Source organism: Sarcophilus harrisii, chromosome 3 (genome assembly GCF_902635505.1).
Source record: "Sarcophilus harrisii chromosome 3, mSarHar1.11, whole genome shotgun sequence".
NCBI lineage: Eukaryota > Metazoa > Chordata > Mammalia > Dasyuromorphia > Dasyuridae > Sarcophilus > Sarcophilus harrisii.
In genome coordinates, this window is record NC_045428.1 from 582628108 (window position 1) to 582653613 (window position 25506).

General features: G+C 43.1%; 1 protein-coding gene across 3 annotated transcripts in view; it reads left to right on the plus strand.

The window, feature by feature from the left end:
* The window catches only part of MEGF6 (multiple EGF like domains 6), a 367229-nt gene that overhangs the window by 252863 nt on the left and 88860 nt on the right, over positions 1–25506 (plus strand). For all 3 annotated transcript variants that reach the window (XM_031962976.1, XM_031962977.1, XM_031962978.1), the window contains one exon: positions 12253–12375. In XM_031962976.1, coding sequence (XP_031818836.1) covers positions 12253–12375 — 123 coding nt within the window. The remainder of the gene's footprint in view (positions 1–12252; positions 12376–25506) is intronic.

Here is a 25506-nt window from a genome sequence, read left to right on the forward strand (position 1 = left end):
CCATGTGAATTTCTTTTTTTTTTTTCTTTTTTGCTTCTTTTTTTACTTCTCTCCCTCCCCCCTGCCCTAGATATAGCTACCATTAGACACAAATAGGGATATATGGGTATGCTATATATACAAACATGCATATATTTATGTGTGTGTATAAATATATATGTATATATACATAAATATAATATATATTTATGTATGAATAACACACATATATACACAGTATATATATGCATGTGTGTATATACATACACATGTGTATATATGTGTATACAAACATACACATATGGAAAATTATTTTATACATACTTCTATTTATCACTTCATTCTTTGGATGCAGAGAGTGTCTTTCACCATGTGTTCTTTATAGTTAATCCATCTTTCCCCACCTTAGTCAGAAAGCACCCTGAGAGCATAGCTCCTGTTTGGTCTAACTTTGCATTGTGAATCTCAACACCTTGTCCATAGTAGTTGATAAACATTTGTTCATTTGAATTAAAATGTCCTTCATTAGTAATTGCTGGAAATCCTTGAGAAAGCTTGGTGTTATGGGTGGGATGCTGGGTTTGGAGTCTTAGGGATCACTTCTGATTCTTTTCCTTCTTTTTGTCTCCCCAGTCTTAGCACAGTGGCTGGCACATAGCAGGTATTTAATAAATAATGTTTATTAATGTTTATTATAAATTATAACATAAACAAAGTTATTATGATAAAAATATCAAATTATGATTGATTGTTAACTGTGGGATCCTAGACAGCTCACAGCTTCTCAGGACCTCAGTTTTTCGTTTTCAAAATAAAGGGGATTAGTTTTGATGACCCCCAAGGTCCTTTCCAGCACTAAATCTGTAGTCCCCACCAAAGGTAATGGAAAAATGGCTGGCAACTTTAGGATCTTCATGTGGAGCCTGTCCTAGATTCCTAGTTGCCTGTCTTGGAAATTCAACTGTCATGGTTACCCCATAATTCTTTGCAGCTGGGGACCAGAGATCCCAAGCAGCCTTCTCGTGTCCTCAAAAATCCAGAGACAGTAAATGGAACCCCATGGAAGGGCTCTGCTGTGGCCACAGGCCTTGGCATCTGACTCCTTGGGGCACAGGGCTTGGCAAGGATTTCCCATCTTCTCCACTGTTTTTTCTCCTGGCTGGAGTGACAGAATCCATTAGGGCAAACCATAAAATAACATGCTCTGATGGTGGCACTGGTGGAAGGGCTCCACTTCTCTCTCCCCCTCTCTTGTATGCCGGCACCAGCCTGGGTCTCTGGGCCAGATCCCACCATGGTTAGCCACAGGCCTGCCTTCGGCACCACTGGGCCCACAAGGGGCAGGAAAATTGAGATGGTTGCCCAGTCTTCCAGGCTCCTCAGCTTCTCTACCCCATTTAGGGTATCTGCTGTTTGGCCTTCTAATAAAAGTATTGGTTTGTGGGAGATTTGGGGGGAAACAATCCAAAGCCTTCTCCCCAGACATGTGGTGGTCTGCCCCTGAATTCTTCTCTGTGGGAGACTTTGGGCTCCCAGCCTGGGAAGTATGACTTCTGTGAAACAACACAGGCTGCTCCCCTGAAAGCCAGACCACAGAGTTAAGTGTTCTGAATATCAGGCTCCTGCTATAACACCCTCACTGCCAATCCAACCCCAGGGAAGAATGGAAGCAAACATTAAGTTTCTGCTGTGTGCTTTTGGATGGGAGACATTCAGTGTTTAGATGAGCCATAGGATCTGCACTAATTTTTTTTTCATCAAGCAACTATTGAGGCAGTGGAAAGAGTGTTAAATTCGAGACAGAGCTAGAAATTGCAGAGATAATTTAAAGCAAACACCTTCACTTCAAGAGGAGGAGATTGAGCTCAAAGTTAATCAAGACAATAATAGGGGAAAAAAATCACAAAATCATAAGCTCAATGATTTTGAACTAGAAAGAGCCTAAGAGGTTGGTTGGTTTGGCCCCTTGATTTTATTGCTCTCTTGGTCTGAGCTCTGCAAGCTCTTACCTGGCTTTGGCTCTGAATGTTATGTCTGTGGGCTTACCCCTAGTTGGAGTTCCAGTAGACTACTGCCGTCATCAGCCAGGTAGAAAACTGCAGGTTCAGAGTAAAAGATTGCAGGTTCTCCTTTAGCCTGGAATTCCTGCCCTGTTTATTTTCCTAGAGACTTCAGATTGAGTTGGTCAGAAGACCCTGTCCCAGTCTTGGGCCATTTACTTCTGAACTTGCAACTTGTTCAATATACAACCTAGGGCCTGAAACCTCTCATCACAAGATGCCATTCCTAGGCACAGTTTTCCTTCCATCCACCTACTTATGTTCTTGTCTCATCCAGCCATTATTGATCTCTCTATCTATCAAATACTGCTTCTATTCTGGTCTCATCCTCTCTCTCTCTACCTACCTACCTACCTACCTATTCATCCATATACTTAATAGGTGTCTATATTCTGCTTCATTCCCTTAATAGACTGTAATTTTCATGAGGTCAGGGACCTTCTCACAGGAAGATGAAGATAACATAATATATACAATATATGTCATCATTTTCCTCAACCCACCAAATATACCCTTCTTTCTCCCTCTCTCTCTTCCCTCTTCCTTCTTGTCCTTCCGCTTCCTTCCTCCCCTCCTTCTTCTTCCCTCTTCTTTCCTCTCCTCTCTCTTCCTTCTTCTATCTCTTCCTCCCTCTTCTTTCCTCTCCTCTCTCTTCCTTCCTCTATCTCTTTCTCCCTCTTCCTTCCTCTCCTCCCTCTTCCTCTTCTATCTCTTCCTTTCTCCCTTCCTTTCCTTCTTTCCTCTCCCTCCCATCAAACATCTGTCACTCATCTTTACAAACTTAACATAATCCTGTACCTTCCCTTTCCCCTTCTCCCACTTCACTTTCCAACCCCTTTTCCCCACTCACATGGCTAGTCCAGTCCCTCATCACCTCTCTGAACAATTAGTTCTCCTAAGTTGGTCTCCCAGTTACCAGTCTCTCTTTTCTCCAATTCACTGTCCACAGTGCTGCTAAAAGAACCTTCTGGTCTGACTTGTTACTGTTTAGCTCAAGGAGCCTCAGGAGCTTCCTGTTGCTCCTGGGATAAAAAATGAACTTCCCAGTTTGGCCTTTAAAGTCTTATCCAGCCCCATTTCACCATAGTCCTCTTCAAACATTCTTAAATTCCAACCAACTGGTCTACTTACTCCATGACCTCAAAGGACACTTAACTCTAAATTTATGATCCTATGAACATATGTTCCCCAAACTTAGCATGCCTTCTGTGGGGCCCATCCTTTTACCTAGGCTGACCCCCCATGCTTTCTTTACCTCTACTTCTTGGAAATGGTTGCTTTTTAAAAGATTTTTCTAAGGCATCACTTCCCATAGAAAGCATTGCCTAAATTTTCTAACATGGTCTAATTCTCCAGCAGAATCCCAAGATCCTTTGGCTGCCCTTTTTGTCTCTGTGTCTCCCACAGCCCAGAACAGTGGGATGTAATATGGGTTTGAAATTTCATTGACTATAGGATAATTCTTGCAACTGTAGAATTGCCTAGGGTACTTGAAAGCTAAATGACTTGGCTAAGGTCAACACAACCTGTATGTAGCAGTAGGTCTTACGAAGGCTCAGCTCTCTATCTTCACATGAAGTAGGCCCTTTAGTAAATGCTTCTGGAATTGAATTAGCTTATGTACTAAATTCACTATATGATATTAGAGAGAGACAGGATTGAGGTTATTGGTGGAAAGGGGGAAGCAGATGAGAGAAGGCTTCACATAGGGTGTAGCATTAGGGTTAAAGGGGAAGGTTCACCGACCTGCCACTTCTTACTTTTACTGAAAATTTGTGCAGTTGGTATTGGGCTGCCAACCTATGCCTTTGATTATGCCCAAAGCTGTAAAGAGAATGCCAGGAGAAAGAGTCAAAGAATAACAGATTCATAGATTTAGAGCAAAAAGAGATCTTAGATCATTTAGCTCAACTCTACAGAAAGTAATTTTCTAAAGGTTACACAGACAGCAGGGAAGTAAGATTTGAGTCAGAATAGAGCCTTTGTGATCCCTTCCAAGCCCTGGGATTCTCTGATTCTATCTCGGTGGTATCAGCAGATGGTCATAATGTCCTATACTTGATTGGTGGCTCAGGTGACATTTTCTGCTCCAGGGAAATTCTCCAGGTTATTCCCAGGAGGACTGTGCTGAAGAAAGGAAACTATGGTGGGAGGAAGAACTAGTAGGAGTTTCTTTCATGATCTGATCTATCTTCAGCTTGGAGCCCTTCCAGGCTTTGGGGACTTGGTTGCTACTTGAGGGGAAGATTAATTTTTAACTTCAGTAATCCTCAATTTCCTCATCTATAAAAGGAGGAGAAGGGAGAGACTCGGTGACCTCTGAGGGCTTATACAGCTCTGGATCTGAAATCCTAAAAGAGTCAGGATTCCCCATTAGATTTGGGCTTTTCCAAGTTAAAAACAGCTTCCACCATAATGGAGATGTTAATGTCTGCTGATTGGGACTCCTCAGCCTTCACGGGGGCATTCTTTTGGGGTGCAGAGCCCAAGGGAGCAGCTTTACATCCTGCCAGCATGGGAGCGCTTGAGCCAATCACCAGCTCCCCAGGGCTGCTGGGCCCAGGTATAACTGTGTATCTTAGCATCTACTGCAGATGACCAGCCTCCCTCCCACTGACTCACTCACCCAAGAAAGTACAACGACTCTCTTTACTCTGCTAGATCTGAGGAAGATACAAAGTTTAGATAAGATACATTCATTGCTTTGTAGAGTCTGCAGTCTGGGAGAAGAAATGAGATACAAACACAGATAGCTAGAATATACAGTATCACAAGATAAGTGCATTCAGGAGGGAAAGATGAAATGTTATGGAAGGACGGAAAAAGTCATTACCTAGGGCACCAGGGTAAGGAGGGAGCCCCAGGGGGCTCTGGAGTGGAGCTTCAAAGAAAGAGTAGGAATTCACCAGGTAAAGAGGGGGAAGGGCTATTACTTCAGCATAGGGATGGCTTTCTTAGTGAGGCAGTGGGAGATAAACCAGCAGTCATCAAAGGGTTCTTGAGACCCTTTCATGGGGTCTGCAAGCTCAAGACTATTTTCATAATAATTCCAAAATACTTCAATTTCTAATAGATCTGACCTACATAAACAAAAGCTCTTGGGGGGGGGATCCTAAATAATTTTTGAGAGTGTGAATCGATCCTGAGATCAAAAAGCTTGCGAACTGCTGGTATAATAGAAAACCCCAATTTGTGCAATTGAAGAATTCCTGTCTGTAAAGTCTGTCTTTTTTACTTAGTTCTTTTTGTTGTTCAGTTATTTCAGTCATGTCTGATTCTCTCTGGCTCCATTTGGGTTTTCTTGGCAATACCAGTGGTTTGCCATTTCCTTCTCGGGAAACTGAGGCAAACCTGCCCAGGGTCACACAGCTCCTAAGCTTCTGAGGTTGGATTTGAGCTCCGGAAGAGGAATCTTTCTGAATCCAGTCCTAGTACTCTATCCATTACACCATCCACTATTACTGGGTGACGTTCAACTAAATCACTAAATCATAGCTAATAGCCAACAGTAAAAGAGCTTTAAATGGGTTAGATATAGTATCACATTTGATCCTTCATGAATCCCCCCCCTATCTAACATTGAGAAAGTATTGTTGGGTTAAGAGGGCTGAGGCATTGTACTCATTCCCTTTCCCAATGGGGCTCCTCTACTTTGAACCCACAAATGCTCTCTAACAAGGTCTCCTCCCTAGGGAATCTGGTTTCTAATGAAAAGGCTTGGAGTTAAATTTCTTATTCTCACAATGTTTGGCTTGTTAAACTCTGACCCCGTTTCTTCAGGAACAATTTATACAGATAGTAGCTCACATCTTAGGTCTCCTCAAAAAAGAACATAAAAAGATTCTCTCTCTTTAGAAAAAGACAGAGAGAGAGAGAGAGAGAGAGAGAGAGAGAGAGAGAGAGAGACAGACATACAGAGAGACATACAGAGAGAGACACAGAGAGACACACAGAAAGAGACAGACAGACATATATAGATATATAAATGGAGATAGAGATATATGAATCAGATATGGGACAGGTATTTATTTCCCACACACAATAGATAAATATTAAGATACAACACAACAGGACAACTTCAAACAGGATTTATCAACTTAGTTTATAAGTACTACCATATTTTCTTGGGAGGCTGATACTGCAGGGTTGCTGATTAAGCATTTTACATTTCATTTTATTTCTGCATTGTCCAAACAACTCCTGATTCAATTCTTCTGTTAAAACAGTCCAGGCTTGGGCTAATCCTTTTTGGCAATTAACTTTTCCACGAGGTTAGGATAGTTGCTGGGGACTCCTCCCCTTGCTGGAAGTCAGCTCCAGTGAAGAGCCCTTTGGAGGACCCATAAGCCTCCATTCACAAAGTCTCCGCCAAGCCTGGACATGTCTGCTCAAGAATGCCACTGAGTCACCTACTCATGAAAGGAATCACAAAGCAGAAAAGGTAGCAAGGGGCCCGTGGCAGTGCTCAACTAATTCAGTCCATGCTCCATATGAGAATGGTGTCCAGGTGGGGGAAAACAGCACTCTCCACCCCCACGCCCCTTTATGGGTATAGAGAGTCGGATTGCACCATCTGCCATGTATTAGAGTTAAACCAAGAGTCTGAGCCAGAAGCTATTGCTCTCTTTAAAAGAGCTACTTTTAGCCTCTCTAGCTGAGCTACAGCCATTAGCCCATGTCTTCCTTTGAAAGCAACCACAGTCTTTAGTTTGAGCCATCACACATTCAGGAATTTATCTGATTCACCCAGATGCTTACCCAGCACACAGTCAGTCAGAACCAGGAAGGGTTACTCATGAGATGGCCCTCATTACATTTTTCCCCTAATAAAATGTTTGCCATCCTCAGCAAATTGCAAGAATACAGCTGGCATGTTCATTAGATTGTGGGCTCCTTGAATCAAATTTATTCCCAGTGCCTGGCACATAGTAGGTGCTCAAACATTTATTGGTTTGGATATTCCCCAGTCCTGGGGTCTGTCATCCTCAACAAAAGAGCAAGAATGTATTTGATATATTTGTTCATTAGACTGTAAGGTCCTTGAAAGCAGAAACTATTTTTCTTTTTATCAGTTTTATTCCCAGTGCCTAGCACATAGTAGGTGCTCAATAAACATTTATTGGTTTGGATATTGCCCAATCCTGGGGTTTGCCATCCTCAGAATAGCAAGAATGCATTTGGCATATTTGTTCATTACATTGTAAGCTCCTTGAAAGCAGAAACTATTTTTCTTTTTATCAATTTTATTCCCAGTGCCTGGCACATAGTAGGTGTTCAATAAACATTTATTGGTTTGGATATTGCCCAATCCTGGGGTTTGCCATAATCAATAAAATAGCAAGAATGCATTTTGCCATATTTATCCATTTGAGGTTGTAAGCTCCTTGAAAGCAGAAACTGTTTTTCTTTTTGTCAGTTTTATTCCCAGTGCCTGGCACATAGTAGGTGCTCAATAAACATTTATTGATTTGGATATTCTTCAACTTTGGGTTCCTGGGGAGGCTCAAGCATTTTGCTTTTGAGTGCCAGTGTCATGTACTAATGGGTCTCATACAATCCACATGGCACAGTTCTGAAACTGTCCCTCCTCCCCCACCAAATTAATAGTTTTAAGGGAGAAACTAAACTTATCACAGCTGCTGGATCTTCAAACTCATAATCATCTTCAGGCCCTAGAGTGAAGGTAAATAGCAATTGTTTCTGTTCTGGCCAGAAACTCTTCCCTCCCAGAATGATTCTTTTATGCAGGCAAATTAGACTATCTTTTGTCTTAATTCTTACCTAGCCTTTAATTACTAAATGGACGTGACTTCAGACAAATTGAATCCTGGGAAAGAACTGAACTTAAAAAGACCGCAAAGTCCCCCGAAGCATCCAGCGTCATCTCCAGCCATGTTGACTTATGGATTGCCCTGGATCCAGTGTGTCTCTGGAGGAGAAAGTAAGGCTGGTGACTTTGCACAGCTCTTTTAGTTAAATCTAACTCACTTCCCAGTCAAAACATCGCCCTCCTAATGTCATTGGTCCTCTTCTGATGAACAACCATCACCTTCAAATACAAATTTAACAAACAATATTTTACAAATCTTATCAGAAACCATTACTTGATTTAGTACTTAACAGGTGACCTCTCAAGCCCCAAGAAAATAAAGAAAAATTGAAAATTGGAATAAAATAATGAAAGGAGGAAAAAAAGAGAAAAGGAAATAGGGAAAATAATGCTACATTTTTATTTAGAGAGAAAAATGCTAGTTCTAAATGAGTTCCCAGAACATATGGGATTCTCCCCTCAGGAATAATGGACCTAGGATTGGCAGGATGTCACAGGATAACCTTCAAGTGAGAAATCAAATGGTCATGGGTCAAAATTCTTCCATGATTCAATCAGATCTCTCTATATTCTAAACAGAAAGGCAGAGCAAAATCTCTCTGTTCACATGGCACAGCAACATTTATCCAGTGTGATTGTATACGTGGGGTTATCCTCGTGGACATCCAGATGGAAAAATCTCCTCTGAAGACCTCTGGGTCTTAGCGTGTGTAGGGCAGCCATAGTTTCTCCAGTGACTCCCTGCAAGCACATAGGACAATCCAAGCAGGCTCCATTCCCAAAGAAATCAGTGTTGAACCCCAAATTCATGTGGGGCTTCCACAAAGGATTAAGCACTTGAGTTTAGCTCATCAAAGCTTCCCCCCTCACATATCACTTTGGGGAGTGGGACACTTCATCAGCTACCTTCTCCACATAGGGGGCTTTGAGCCAGCAAATGCAGACTTAACTGGGTTTAGTCCTTGGAGAACTTCTATAATGGAGACTGGGCTACTCATGATACCCTAACCCTGATGCTCAGGAATGATTTATTTATACCTTAAGTTTGGGCACAGTCTTATAGCCTCCCCAAAGAGAGGAATAAAACCATGTTCACTGTAGTATGAGAGTCACATCTGGGACAGACTTTTATTTCCTGAACACAAATATTAATGGACATGAGAGAATCACAGCAGTATTAACAGAACAACTTGAAAAGGATATTCAGGAACTTAACTACTATTATATAGTCTCTGGAGGTTGATACTTGAACCTCATCAGAATGCAATTTAACCTTTCTGGATCTTGGCTTTCTCCTTTATCCAAGAATGGGGATGGATTAAATGGTCTCTAAGGTTACTTTGGGATAAAAATTCCATCATTCTCCATCCATTACTTTTTTTTTTTTGAGGAAGTTGGGATCAACTTTCCCAGGATCAACAGCTGATAAATATCTGTGGTCAAATTTGAACTTGAATCCTCCTGATTCTAGGCTTCAACTACTCAACCACCTGGCTGCTTCTTCCTGGCCATTATAACATAAACTTCTTAATTGTGTCTCCAGCCCAAAAGCCAAGATCTCCCATTTTTTCCAGGACCATCTCTAGTCATCCTGATCTATATCTGGCCACTGGACCCAGATGGCTCTGGAGGGGAAAGTGAGCCAGGTGACCTTGCACAGCCCTCCCTCATTTAAACCCAATTCACTTGCATGTCATGGCATCACCTCCCCGATGTCATGGTCATTTTCGAGAACAAAGGATAAACAACAATAACAACATTTTATGAAACAGTAGGCATCTAATAAATGCTTATTGTTAGATTGATAGATCCTATGATTCCTGCCCCACCATGGAGGCTGGATCATGGAATGCTGAGAGATAAAAGGTTGAAGCTAGAAAGGGATATTAAAATCCATCTCTTCCAACATCCTCATTTTTCAGGACAGGACACTGAGGCACAAAAAGAAATGTTCCTTGGGTGCATATGTTTATAGAATCACAGATTTTTGAGTTGGAAGAAGCCTTAGAGGTCATTTTGTGAACTCTTATTTTACAGTTGAGGAAACTGAGTCTTAGAGAAGGAAGAGATTTTGCCCACATGAGTATTAAAATATCAGAACTGAGATTGAACCCAGGTCCTCAACATCTAACTCCAATGTTCTCCATTCTTCCTCTGATAGAGTCTTATAAGAACACGGTCTGGGCAGAGGTAGGGCTGAGGAAAGGAAAGAGGAGACCTTGCCCATTTCCCACTTCTGCAAAATGCATTCTTTTGTGGGTTTGGCATCTTTGGGGTGTCTCCAGTGCCACATCCTGACTCCCCTCTGTCCGAGTAATCCATCATCTCTTCAGAAGCTGTTCTGAACGTGGTTTCAAGTGTCTTTCACCTCAAATTTGTTTTTTTCCTTTTACCTCCTTTTCTTTCCTTCTCAGCTTTCTTGGATTTTTCTTTGCCTAGGGGAGAAAGCACAGGGGAATGCATCCACTGGAAAAGGAGGTGAGAGATTTCAGATGGGAGGGGCTGGTAATGCAGATGCATTCCAAACCCTGCCAGTTGGGTTAGGTGTCTGGCTCAGCTCTTCGATGAAGAGATTAGAAATGTACTGCTTTTTCTCCCAGAGTTGCCTATTCTCTCCTGCTCCAGTATTTCCTCTCCTTTCCACTCTACTCTTCCTTCTCCCCTCTCTATCTCTGTTTCTCTCTCTCTGTCTCTGTCTCTGACTCTGTCTCCTGTTTTTCTGTCTGTTTCTGTCTCTCTCTGTCTCTGTCTTTCTCTTTGTCTCAGTCTAGGTCTGTCTCTCTCTGGATTAGGAGTCAGGAAAGTCCTAGTTTAAAATCCACCTCAGACACCTACTAGCTGTGTGACTGCACTAGCACCTCTGGTGGGAGGGCTTGCTGAGTCCTTTTCAAGGCTGTTTATTCATCCACCTTTGGCGTCCACCTCCGTCCAACTCTGCTTGTGGCTCCAAGAAGCTGTAACATCTGCAGCAGTGGCCGCAGCCCGGTAAATCATCTTGGTTAATGGACTAGATCAGGTTGAAAGGAGCTAATGAGCTCATTGGTGACTTAGGGGATTTCTGTCCCAGGCAGGTGAAGACTCCCCTTCGGGAATGGGCAGAAGAGAGCAGTTTGTTCCCATGGCCATGAAGGCGACCAAATTGGGGCTATGGAGAGCTTAGAGCTTGGTCAGACTTCAAAGGTGCTAAAATCATTGCATCCTGGGTCATTGCCCACCCTAGAATGTAAGATCTTGGAGGGCAGGGATGCCGTTTTTGTTTTTTTTTTCTATTCCCAGCATATAAGCTGGCACATTATAGGGTGCTTAATATATGCTTGTTGATGGACTTGACTTTGTATCCGCCAGTACATTTACCTGATACATTATAGACAACAGGATAATAGAATAAAAGGGAAGGGGCAGCAGAGGATATCTAGTTTAAGTCCTTAATTTTACAGAAGAGGGAACTGAGACCCATAGACTTGAAGTAATTTGTTTAAAATCATACAGGCTCTAAGAGGCAGAGGTAGAATTCTTTTTTGTTGTTACAAAATAATCAATTATGTATTTACCTAAATGGAAAAGACTGAATAATCTTGACTCAAATATAATTAGAAAACTACAGTTGACTTTATGATCCCTATTTTACAGGTGAGGAAACTGAGGCAGACAGGGCAAATGGCTTGTTTAGGATCCCAAAACTAGAAACATTTCAACTCAAATTTGAACTCAGGTTTTCCTGAATCCTGGTTTGCTACTCCATTCACTGCAATACCTAGCTGCCTATCCTGACAACATATGGATATGACCATTTAGCCACGGCGGCCAGTGGTTAGAACTCTGAACTTGGAATCAGAAAGGCTTGAGATTCAAACCCTTCCTCAGATATTTGCTAGTTGTGTGATTGTGAGTTACTTAGCCCCAGATTCAGTTTCTAGAGGTAGGATTCAAATCCAGGGCCTCTGGCACCAAATCTCTCACTGTAGTGTTCTGCCTTTAGTCATCTGTGAAATGGGGATTACAATGCTTGAATTACCTGCCTTGAGAGATTGTCATGGAGCCCGAGCAAGGCAATGGATGCAAAGAGCTTGGCCGATTTTACGGAACTATAAAATTGTCGGTTATTATGAATATTAAGGGATGAGTAATTTTTGGGTAGGGCAGGGAACAGCCAAGGCAGGATCAGGCATGGTGGAGGGGGGGTTGCCTGGGAAGGAGACTGGCCCAGTGGAAGTAGGAGACGGTTGTTATCCTGGGGCGTTGACTTGGGTGGCTCTGAATCTGTCACACGGTGAGATGTTGAGGATGATGCGAGGGGTGGCGGCTGTCGAAGTGGGAAGACACAAGCCCCTTAAGTCTGCCTTGCTGTTCAACCTCCCTTCTTCTCTCCTCCTTTCTTTCCAGATGTCGATGAGTGCCAGGTTCACAATGGGGGCTGCCAGCACAGATGTGTGAATACTCCAGGCTCTTACCACTGCGAGTGCCAGACTGGCTTCAGGCTCCACACCGACGGCAGGACCTGTATCGGTGAGCGGGAGGCACCCCCTCTCCTTCTTCTCTATTCCCTCCCCCCACGGGGCTGGACCATCCTCCAGGCCTCAGGGAAGCAGATTTCCTTCTCTGTGCCAAAGCCCTCCTCCTCAGGGAGGGGTGTAGAGATGACTGTGGTGGGGAATGGGGGCTCTGTGGGCACGTTGAGACTGGAGGGGCCTCTTCCCTGGCACACCGTGGGGAGAGGATGTCCCTGATCCTCGCCCTTGGATCTGAAAGAAAGGGATCATGGATAGCTTTGCCTCTCGGACAACCCTCATCTAATGGATATATATATATATATATATATATATAATATTAGAAACATTCTAAATAAAGAAATTACAGATACAAGTTAGAAATATTTCACCTAGATCAGATTGTTTGCTATTGTGGTGAGGGAAGAAGAAAAATTTGGAACTCAATCTTACAAAAACCCATGTTGAAAACTATTTTTACACGTCATTGGAAAAAATAAAATATTATTGAATTAAAAAAAGAGATTCTTCAGGAGTCTGGAACTTTAAATTCCCCAGGCATAGCAAGATTGTTCCTCTGGGTCTTAAATGACCCAGCATTTGTGGCTGAGTCAGCCAACTGAGGCTCCAAGATTCTTCCACATTATCTGTAATCTTGTCATTTGATTCAGTTCAATTCAGTAAACATTTATGAAACATTTGCTATGTGCTGGGCACTGTGCTGAGTGCTGGGGCTATAAAAAGAGGTGAAAGACACTTCCTTTCCTCCAGGAATTCATCATCCAACCTCTCTGGGCCTCGGTTTCCCCAGTTGTAAAATGTAGAGGTCAGGTCCTTTTCAGCTGTAAGTCTGACAGTCTGTGAGCCTCTGTAATGTCCCAGGGAAGAGTCATCCAGACCATGCTTGAAGATCTCCATTGAGAGGTATGGGCTGCTATCAGTATGAGGGGAATAATGCATCAGGGATAATCACAGGACTTGAGAATTAGGAGGGATTTCAGGTGAAGCCTGTGCAGTCTATAACTCATTAAGCCTTCCCTAGGCAGCGCACCAAGAGAATTTTAGAGGTTATTGAATTCAATTGTTTCCTTTAACAGATGAGAAATCTGAAGTCAAAAACTTGACTTGCCAGGGACATCCAATCAGCATTAATCAGAATTTGAACTCAGATCTTCTTGAGTCCAGATCTGGCTCTCTGTATTCTTTGCCACAAATGGCTATCCAGTCTTCAGACCTTTAGTGAAGAGGAGCCCACTCCCATCCATCCCCCTTTTGGATAGTTCTGAGGAAGTTTTTCTTTACATCAAGTCCACACCTGCCTCTTTGCAGCTTCCACCCCTGGCTCCTAGTTCTAACTTCCTCTTCCATACCATCATCCTTCAAATATTCACATAATCTATCATGTCTCCTCACCAGCCCTCCTCCCCTCCCAGTCTTCTCTTCCTCGGGCTAATCATCCCAGGTTCCTTTAATGGATCATTGTATGACATGATCCCAAAGCCTTTCACTACCTCAGGTGCCCACCTCTGGACCCTGTCCACTTTGTTAAACTTCCTAAACCATGGAACCTAGAAAGGTTACTGCTGGTGAAGGCTGACCAGGGGAGAAGCAGCCAGCAAGATCCTCTCCTTTGTAGAAGCTAGCCATTTCCTCAAGAAGCCCAGATTTAATTTTGTTTTTTGTTTTTGCTGGAGGTGCTAGGAATGGAAGAGAATAGAAGGGTCTGGTAGCCCCCCCTTTTCCATACAGATCCTTGAAGAATTAATGGTAGGTCTAGCTTGGGTGGGGCAGGGTGGAGAGACAAGGCTACAAGGGAAGTTGGCAGAGTGACAATCCATCAGCAGGGCCTTACCCCACCCAGCATCCTTCATGCCTCTAGGTACACTTGGCTCCTGAACTTGTACTTGTTTGGATTGTTTTTATTATTTTTTTCACATGAGTTTGGAGTAATCCTTTCTTCTCTATCTTTCCAACTACATTGTAAGCTCCCCGAGGACAGAGATGGAAGTCTCCTCATCTTCCCCATAGCACCTAGTGCTAAGGTTCTCAGTCCGTTGGTGAAGACTGATTGATTCAAGAAGTAGGCCCACCTGACCTTTGTTTACTGGATTCCAGGGAACCCAAAGCCTGAGGTGATGAATGAATGGATCAGGGAGAGAGGAACAAAGAGAGAGAAAGAGACAGATAGAAACAGAGAAAAAAATAGAGACAAAGAATGCAAGCAGAGAGAGATTAAAGTACAGAAAGAAAGAGATAGAGAAAGAAAGGGAAAGACAGACAGCAGAGAGGGAGACAGAAAGACAAATACACACACAGAGAGAGAGAGAGATACAGAGAGACAGAAAGAGAGATGGAGAGAGAGATGATGGGAGAGAGGGAGCGAAAGAGAAGAAGATAAAGATAGAGATGGAGTGGAATAGAGAAAGACAAAAACACAGAGAGACTGATAGAGACAGACAGAGAGAGAGAGAGAGAGAGATGGAGGGGGAGAAGGAGGGAGGGAGGGAGACAAACAGAGAGATGGAGAAGGAGATACACACAGAGAGACAAAAAGAGCACAAAACAGAATAGAATGGTACAGGCTAGAATTTTTTAGTGTTAATGGTTTGCTTATATTATATCTCATCTGATCTTCTGGACAGTGCTATGTGACAGGTGCTATTTTATCTGCATTTTATAGTTAAGACAATTGAGGTTCAGAGAATGACTTGCCCATTGTCACAAAGCCAATGGGGCATTGATGGGATTTGAACCCATCTTCCTGGCTCCCAAGGCAGCACTCTCTTCACAGCTACAGTAGCTTCCATTTCTATCCGCAGAATTATAGAAGCAGTCTGGTCCCACAGGCGGCTAAATGATTCCCCACCACTGTGCGGCATCCAGACAAGTGGTCTCCAGGCTGTAGGAGGAGCGATGAATTTTAATCCTCATTCACATCTTGATTCTGCTGCTGAATGCCAGTGGGACTTTAGAATCTCTCCCCCCCACTTTTTTTTTTGCATTACAGAGGCTTTAGTGCTTTATTGAAATTTTATTTGCCCCCCCCTCTCTTTTTTTTTTTGATAATTTTTTATTGCCAGAACCCATACCAGGATAATTTTTTACATTATCCCTTGCACTCACTTCTGTTCCGATTTTTCCCCTCCCTCCCTTCACCCACTCCCCCAGATGGCAAGCAGTCCTATACATGTTAAAGAGGTTACAGTAGATCTTAGATACAATATATGTGTGCAGAACCAAACAGTTCTCTTGTTGCTCAGGGAGAATTGGATTCAGAAGGTAAAAATAACCCGGGAGGAAAAACATAAATGTAAGCAGTTTACATTCATTTCCCAGTGTTTTTTCTTTGGGCGTAGCTGCTTCTGGCCATCCTTGATCAATAGAAACTGAGTTAGATCTTCTCTTTGTTGAAGAAATCCACTTCCATCAGAATACATCCTCATACAGTATCGTTGTTGAGGTATATAATGATCTCCTGGTCTTGCTCATTTCACTCGGCATCAGTTCATGTAGGTCTCGCCAATCTTCTCTGTATTCGTCCTGCTGGTCATTTCTTACAGAACAATAATATTGCATAACATTCATATACCACAATTACCCAACCATTCTCCAATTGATGGGCATCCATTCATTTTCTAGCTCTAGCCACTACAAACAGGGCTGCCACAAACATTTTGGCACATACAGGTCCTTTCCCTTCTTTAGTATCTCTTTGGGATATAAGCCCAGTAGAAACACTGCTGGATCAAAGGGTATGCACAGTTTGATAACTTTTTGAGCATAGTTCCAAATTGCTCTCCAGAATGGCTGGATGTGTTCACAGTTCCACCAACAATGTCCCTGTTTTCCCACATCCCCTCCAACATTCCGCGTTATCTTTCCCTGTCATTTTAGTCGATCTGACAGGTGTGTAGTAGTATCTCAGAGTTGCCTTAATTTGCATTTCTGTGATTAATAATGATTTGGAGCATATTTTCATATGACTAGAAATAGTTTTAATTTCGTCTGAGAATTGTCTGTTCATATCCTTTGACCATTTTTCAATTGGAGAATGGCTTGATTTCTTATAAATTAGAGTCAATTCTCTATATATTTTGGAAATGAGGCCTTTATCAAAACCTTTGACTGTAAAAATCTTTTCCCAGTTTATTGTTTCCCTTCTAATCTTGCCTGCATTAGTTTTGTTTGTACAAAAACTTTTCAATTTGATATAATCAAAATTTTCTATTTTGTAGTCAGTAGTGATCTCTAGTTCTTCTTTGGTCATAAATTCCTTCCTCTTCCACAGGTCTGAGAGGTAAACTATCCTATGCTCTTCCAATTTATTTATAATCTCAGAATCTCTCCCTTTTCTCTTGGTTTCTTCATATATAAAATCTAAGCAATTTCAGAAGTCCCTTTAACTTCCAAATCTATGAGCTTTGACTCACACCTATAGAGATAAGGATCCTTTAATATCCCAAAGCATCCCAATCCATTTATAGATAATTTTTGTTGTGGGGAAATATCCCCTTATACCATGTTGAAGTCTTTATAGAGGCAAGATACAGACAGGATAAATTGGAGGTAAGCTCAGAGGGAAGGATGGAAAAAGGGCTCTTAGACAAGTTGGGGGAGAGGTAGATTCCCTTCCTTGTTTCCTGCATTCCCAGTTCTTAGCACTTCTTTTGGGATAACTAATTAGACTTTTAACTCTGGCTCAGGGCAGTGTGAGCACGCTTACTTGTTCCCATCTGACAGCCCCCAGCTATGATGGGAAGCTGCCACTAATGATCCGAATGGCCAAGATCGTGGCCAGAAAATGAGATCATAAAAGCTCCAAATTCTGCTTTTCTTTTTGTTCAGCATGGGTTGGGAGGTCCTGGTTGGATAACAATCATTTTGTTTTTGGACTGGACTTCTGTTTGCCTTGGGATAAGCAATTGTGGGTGAGGAAGCCCCCTCGATGTAGACCAACACTTTCTCTGTAATTTGTAGACTTAGGGGGTTTCTTCAACAGCCGAGAAGTTAAGGGACAGGCCTAGAGACACATGGGAGGCAGGATTTGAACAGGCAGAATCCTTTCTGACTCTGAGGTACCTCCAAGTCCAATAGTGTAGAAGAAGTAATAGTAGTAGTGGTAGAAGTAGTAGTAGTGACAATGATAACAGTAGTACTAGTAGTGGCAGTAGCAGGAGGACTAGTAACAGTAGCAGTAGTAGTAGGAGTAGCAACTCTAATAATAACAGTAGTGATAACAGTAGTAGTAATAGTAGTGGTAGCACCAATAATAATAATACTAATAACAGAAGTAATAATAAAAGTACTACTACTACTACTTCTACTAGAGGTAGTAGTAATAGTGGTAGTAGTAGTAATAATAATAGTAGAAAAAGTAGTAATAGTAGTCATAGTGGTAGCAGCAGTAGTTGTAGCAATAATGGTTATAGTAGTAGTAACAACAGTAATAATGGTAGTATTAGTAGCAGCAGTAGTAGTAATTACTAATTAAACCCAAGAAGATGACGTCCAGTGGAAATAAAAGTAAATTCTTACTTTAGATTAACTCAGCTTCCACTAATACAAGGTGGCAGGGGTAGGGTGAAGAGGGAAAAAAGTCCTAGATGGAAAGCAGCTCCTTTGAAAAAGATCTTAGCATTTTAGTAAACTAAAAATTCATTTTGAGTCGTTAGGGCGATAACATTATCTCGAGCCTCATGCAGAGAGACAAAACCTCCAGGACTAGAGGTGAGCTTGTCTCTGTGCTACACACAACCTGCTCAGACCACATTGGCCACTGGGGGTTCATTTTGAGCACTCCATTTTAACTAGGACATTGGTAAACTGAGCAATATCCAGAGAAGGGTAATTCTAATGCATGAAGGATCTCGTTTGAGTTTGTGTTGTGCAATGATAAGTGGAAAGAACAGAAGTTTCTTAGCCCAGAGATGAGAAAATATAAGAACACAAGGGCTGTCTTAATTTAAAAGGCTGCCCATGTGCAAGAGGGATTACACTCCTGTGTGGGCCCAGAGTGTGGTGGAAAGTTGTAAAAGGGTCAATCTCGACTTAACCTCTGGGAAAGCTTCCTGACAGAGTTGCTGCAAGCTGGCCTGGGCTGCCCAAGGGAGGAAAGGAGCAGCTTGCTTTCATTGTCCCTAGGAGGGCTGGAAGCCTAGATGAACACTTGCTAAGTATAATATAAATATGTCATTTTAAAAATTGCGTCTTCAGTTCTCAGTATGTACCTGGCACATAGTAGGAGCTTATTAAATGTTTATTAGATTGGGTTGGATTAGAGGGAATTCTTGAGATCGGGGTCTGTTAAGAGTCCCTTCCAGCTGAGATTTGGGGATGTCGGCATTGTGGCGAATCCAGGATGTAATAGGATGGCTGTGGTTAGAACTCATTCATCCCTTTATTCAACGCATATTGTTGCTCACTGATCGTGTGCAAGGCCTTGTGGCTAGGACTCTGGGGATGCAGAGATGATTAAAATGGTTCCTCCTATCTGGGAGCTCACGGTTCTCAAACCATGTGCCTCAGTGGTTCCAGACTGCCTGCTTCTTGGCCAATACTGTGTAAATGATGTCTTGTGCTCCAAGCCAACTCCCTTTCCTCTGGAACATCTTCGTTTTCCCTCCTAATCTTACCCCATTAGCATGTGTTGCAAAGCTTGGTGCTTTTGCTACTCGCTGTTAGGATACCTTCTCAGCCAGGGATTAATGGGATGTTTTTGGACTAGCTGGAGGAGAGTTGGAAATGGAAAGAGAGCAGTGAGCCAAGGAGAAGGTGGAGGAGGGGAAGGGTATCAGACTTGGCCCGGCCCTGTCTTCAAGCTGAGGAATGAGCTCTGAGGTCCCTGCTCTGGCCCAGGATGGTGGTGAGGGAGGGGGGCAGCAGATGCAAACAAAAACGTGTGTTAAAATGCAGCCATTTCAAAGAGTGACTCTGAGGGTCAGTGCCTTGCCATGGAGGATGAGATTAGAAAATAAGATCTGAGTAGTTTCAGGAGTGGGCAGAAGATGTATACTACACACAGATGTGCATAAACATGTACACACATATATCCCTTAGTGTGATAGGGAACGTACAAAGTGAGGGGAGAAGGGAAAGAGGGCCAAGGATAGAGAGGAGGGGAAAGAGAGAAGAAAGGAGGAAAGGGGAAGTGGAGAGAAGAAAGAAGGGAAGAGAGGGGAGACAGATGTAGAGGGAGAGAGAACAGGAGGAGGGAGGAAAGAAATGAGAAGAAAGAAAGAGAGAGGAAAGAAGGAGGAGAGGAGAAGATGAAGAAAAAGAGAGAGAGAGAAGGAAGAGAGGAGTATGGGTAGAGGGCAAAGAGATACACAGCCACAGAAGAGAAAGAAGATAATAAGGGAAGATGGGGGAAAGCAAAGCCCAGCTGGCTTACCTCTCCCTCCTAGGGAACCAGATGGGAATTCTTGCCTTCTTGACTTTCTTTGTGCAGAAAGAGGAAGCAAAGAAACACTTTGGTGCCCGCTGCCTACATGGGAGAGGAAGAAGGGCAGAGCCTTTGCTGTCTGACACCTTTGATATCCTTCTTCTCCCATCCCTCCCCTACCTCAGGGCCAGCCTTCTGCACAGGATGGTACAATCCAAGGGCCGCCTGGAAGGAACCCGTCCCAGCGGTGCCCGAGATTCCACTTCTCACATCCCTTAAGATGCAGGTGCTCCTTGGGAGTGGCGATGATGGTAGTGATGATAGGGGATCACTGACCTAGTGAAATTGGGAAGGGTCGAGGGCATAGGGCATAGGGCAATGAAGGCCAACTTTGCGGATGCCTCAGTTTCCCCAGCATCTCTCCCTCCATCAGGCAGGGTGAGAAGAAGGGAAAGCGTTCTCTAGAACCTTAAATCTGACCTAGCTATAAATTGTTATCTTTGGGTGGATCATCTAGAGGTCCACGCAAATGGTCCTTCCTAGATGGGTCGGGCCCAATGATCCTTTGGATGGAGGCTCCAGAGCTTGGAGCTCTTCATGGCCTTTCTGCTCACTCGTAACTCGCTTAATGTTTCCTTCTCTTCCCTGTGGCTCTGCAGTTCAGGCTTGGCAGCTTGCTCAAAGCAGAGATGGAAAGGCCTGGGTAATATCTGCCCCAAGGGCTCTCTTAGAGAGTGCTACGGTCACGGCAGATATGCTCAGCTTGGGAAGGGCCAAGATGACTGATGGAAAGAGAGAGGCTGTGAGGCTGGCCCGAGCCAAGGACCGGAGCTTTCACTGGCCATCGACCAGAGAGCTCAGTGGGATAGAGTACAGCATTAACGAGACCAGGGTCACAGGTTCGTGTCTTATCTGGACTGGCTAAAGAGTCAGGAAGAAAAGCTATGGTCTGTGTCTGTGCTCAGATTGTAGCCTGAGTGAACCCAGGTTGACCTCTGACCCTGGTCACTCTTTGACCTTCGCTTTAGACACAGATTGAGTGACCTCTGACTCCAGGACTGATCACAGTCAAGCATTAAGCTCTTAACTCTGGCTCCACATTGCCCTCAAGCTCCTGCCAGAGACTAACTATTAACTCTGTCCATAAACTGACCTTCGGCTGTAGTCACATACTGAATCCTAACTCTGACCTGAGGCTGACCTTTCTCCCATCACAGATTGGGACTGGACTCTGGTTTTAGACTGGCTTTAAAGCCTACTGGATGTTTACTGATCCCAGGATATGTTTCTTAGTAAAGAGGATGCTAGATTTTTATTTATTTTTTTTAATTTTTCCCATTGCCTTATGATTTTGGGAAATCACTTCATCACTATGCCTCAATCTCCTATTCTGTAAAATGGGAGTAATAATAATGATGATGATGCTAATAGTACTGCCTCCCAGGGCTGTCTTGAGATTCAAGGGAGATCAGTCAAGCAACAAGCATTTATTAAGCACCAACTATATGCTGAGCTTTGTCTAACGCTCTTTGCAAACTTTTAAGCCCTTTACAGATAACAGCTATTATTATTATTGTCATTATTATTATCACCATCATTACCAATGATTTAGATAAAGCTATAGGTTGAATGCTTATCAAATTTGTAGCTGACACAAATCTGGCAGGGTTAACAGGTATGATGGAGGACAGGATGTAAAAATGGACGAACATTGGGTCAAATTTAAGAACATAAAATTCAGAAGGTCTAAACGCAAAGTCTTACTATTAAGTTAAAAAAAATCTATTTCAAACTCTGCAGAAGTATGTACAAAAACAGAATGAGGAGTTTCAATGAAGTCCAAACTCCTAGAAAGATTGGTTCAGTCTAATTCACTTTCTTGCTAGATGAAAAAACTGAAACTGGCTAAAAAGTTAAACATTTTATTGAAAATAGCTCATAAGAAAAATACGTACCACAGATAACTTAGAATGAGACTACAGGGCTGCAATGTTACTGTTTGGATCTTCGAACAATTAATTTTTTTAAGTCAACTGGACTTGTCCAGGGTCTCATTGGTATAAATGATCTTTGTAGGTTTGATCCAGAATTCTTAGATACCAGATTCAGCCTTCTTTTCATTGTAAAACTAATGCAAAATTAGACTATGTTAGAAAGAAAGAGTATTTGGAAGCTGGCAAGTGATATCTGCCCTTCCTAGACTATATGAAGAATTTAGTGTCCAGTTTTTGCTGCTACAGTTTAGGAAGGACATAGATAAATTGGAAAGCATCCACACGATGGTGACCAGAATGATGTAGAGCTGTGGTTGGATGGATGGATGGAAGGAGCTGGAGATGGGTATGCTAGTGGTCTTTAAGTATTGAAGGGCTATTTTATAAAAGAGTCATTATACTTGTTCTTCTTGGACTCAGAGAGCAGAACTAGGGGAGGGCAGTGGGTAGAAGTCTCAAAGAGATAGATTTCATCTTAAAATAGTTTTGTAACAAATTGTTATTATGTCTTTTCAATTGTTTCAGTCATGTCCTACCCTCTGTGACCCCATCTGGGGTTTTCTTGGCAAAGATGTGGTTTCTCATTGCCTTTTTCAACTCATTTTATAAATGAGAAAACTGTAGCAAACTGAGTTAAGGAGCTTGCTCAGGATCACACAGCTACTAAGTGCCTGAGGCTGGGTTTGAACTCATGAAGATGAGTTTTGCTGACTCCCAGCCCAGCACTCTATGCATTATGGTGCCACCTAGCTGCCCCTACTTTTTAACAAGTAAAACTGTCCAAAAGTGGAAAAGGCTTCCTTGGATGGAAGTGGGTTCCCCCTTACAGAAAACCTTCAGGTAAACTTTGGATGACCACTTTGTTGGTTATGACGAAAAGCAAAGCTTCTTAAATTGTGGATTGCAACCTCATTTGAGGTCACATAATTGGATTGGGAATTGCAAAATGATGATTTATTATCAGTAGGTGTTTGATTTGTATACCTATTTTAATATACCTATGTACTGTGTAAAAATTATTTGGGCAAAAAATGGAGTCATGAGTTTTGAAAGTTTAAGAAGCCCCGATGTAGAGGGGATTCACATTTAGGGACTTGTTGGATTAGACGGCCCTGATGTCCCTTTCAAGTTCAGATTTGGGAATTCTGAAATCTACCCCCAGTCCCAGCCCAAAGTGACTTTGGCCACAAGAAAACCTAGTGAGAAAGTACAGATGACTTAGTTCATCCCATCTTTCCCACTGGAGGAAGAGCTCGCATCCCTTGCTGAGCTCATGGTTGGTTGGTGGTACCATCTTGGTACAGAATATAAGGAACCCTTCCCAAACACCAATCTCCCTCAGTCTGGGAGGCAGTCCTTTGTCCTATATGCTACCATGGCAACAGACTTTGGATGCCTGGACTGAGAAGGGCAGCAGCTGCCCTGGGATCGGGACTGGTCCTTTGTCTCTGCCCAAGCAGGCTGCACCTTGACTCCAACATAACGATGCCCTTTTGATCCGCTTTGAGACAAAGGACGGTGGCCATTGGGACAATCCTTTCCCATTTTGCAAGGGGGGTAGGGGGAGGCCCTACGGTTTCTTCATTATAACACGGTTGAAACAGAGCATGTTGGCGTCAGACTGGGATTCCTTCTCCGGATCTCTTGCCCTTTCTCTCCTGGGCTTAACTCCCCTCTCCTGCACTAAAGGAAGAGATGAAACGCCTCTCCCCTGGATGCCTTCCTTCCATGTGGCAGGGATGCCGGCCAGGGCCGTTTCATACCGAACTCAACAAGTTCCTCGGGCCCTCCCATGTCCCACGGCTGTCTGGTGCTTGGAAGAGATGCAGCAACTCCATAAAGCTCCAGTGGGACTGGAAGTAGAAACATCTGCTGGAATGCTGGGTTTGCGTCAAGGAAAATAAGATTTAACTATAAATGTGCATCTCTCTTGCCTCTCCTGAGAAGGAAACTCAGGTGGATTCTGTTCACTGAACGTCCATTCGCCTGTCGCGCGTCTTGTCCTTTCTTGTCACGTACTGCCATTGTAGCACTAAGATGAGAAATTACATAGAAGCAGCGTAGGGTAATGGAGACAGCACTGAGTTTGGAAGCAAAATGTCGGGGTTCAGATCCTGACTCTTCCCATCAGGCTCTTTCTGACTTTGCTTTTCTGTGCCTCAGTTTCTCTATAAGATGTGGGAGTTGGACTCCCTCTGAGGAAAGGACCTTTCAGTTTTCTTCTAGGACTCAATCTATGATCCAATGACATAATCAATCAATTATCAGTCTTTATTAAGTACCTACTCCGTGTTGCTGGGAGCTGCTGGAAATATAAAGATAAAGAAACCATGGTTCTTCTCAAAGAAGTTACATACTGTGGGGGAGGGAAGGGAAGGGAATAATATATGAGTGTATACACACACACACACACACAGAGAGAGAGAGAGAGAGAGAGAGAGAGAGAGAGAGAGAAACAGACAGAGAGAGACAGAGAGAATATAAATGAATAAATACAAAGCCTTTAGGAAAGGAGTACACTAGCCACTGTGGGGGGATTCAGAAAAGGCAAGGCTTCTTAGCCTATATAGCCTCATGAAATATCTGATGAAGCTCATCTGCCCCTTCTTGGTACCATGTTTTTAAATGCACAAAATACAAAAGAAACCAATGCTATTGTGAAAGTGGGATCATTTCTATCTCTCCAAATTTGCGTATGTCCTCTACCTCCAAATCATTCTATGGCTCTCTACTAGGTACCATTGCTCTGGATGACAGTCCTTGAGCTTGAATGTCTTGAAGGAAGTGGGGATTTCGAGCAGAGGGTGGATGACTACTGGTCGGGAGCAGTAGGAAGGATTCTTGTTTTTATTCTCTCTTTCCTTCTCTTCTCCCCCTCTCTCTTTCTCCTTTCCTCTCAATCTCCTTTCTTTCCCCCCCCCTTCTATCTCTCTGTCTCTTTCTCTCTCTCCTCTTTCTCTGTCTTTCTTTAATTCTCTCTCCCTGCCAATGGACCCTAATTTCCCATAGCTCTGAGGATCACTTGCCGGTGTTTGCCCACCTAGGATAGGGAGAAAGCAGCAGCCACCCCGCAGATCCATGAGCCCCACTGGGCATGCAGTGGATGGAGACGGCTTTCTTCCTGCTTTGATCAGTGTGCCTGTGGAAAGTTGCCTTAAGTTCTACATGTCCCAGGACAAGAAGGATGTTTTCATTTTCCAGCTGTCCCTGTGCCTGAAGTACCTCCCTCCTCATCTCTGCCTCCCAGCTTCTGTGACTTCAAGGATCAGCTAAAGTCTCACCTTCTGCAGGAAACTTTTCCCACCGCCCTTAATTAGTGCCTTCCTTCTGAGATTACTTCCAATTTACCCTATCTATACTTTGTTGAAGGCAGCTAGCTGGTATAATGCCAGACCTGGAGACAGGAATTCTCATTTTCCTGAGTTCAAATCTGGCTTCAGACACTAGTTGTGTGACCTTGGACAAGTCACTTACTTCTGTTTATCTCAGTTTCCTCATTTGTAAGATGAGCTGGAGGAGGAAGTGGCAGACCATTAGCTGGGTGATTCTGGACAAGTTTTAGCCCAGTTTACTTCCATTTCCTCATCTGAGGAATGAGCTGGAGAAGGAAATGGCAAAGTGCTCCAGTGTCTCTGCCAAGAGAACCCTAAATGGGGTCATTAACAGTCGGGCATGACTGAAAAGCAATTCGACAGCAACCTGTCCTGTTTTAGTTGTTTGCACCTTGTTTCCCCACGTTAGATTGCAAGCTCCCTGAGGGAAATGACCAATTTTG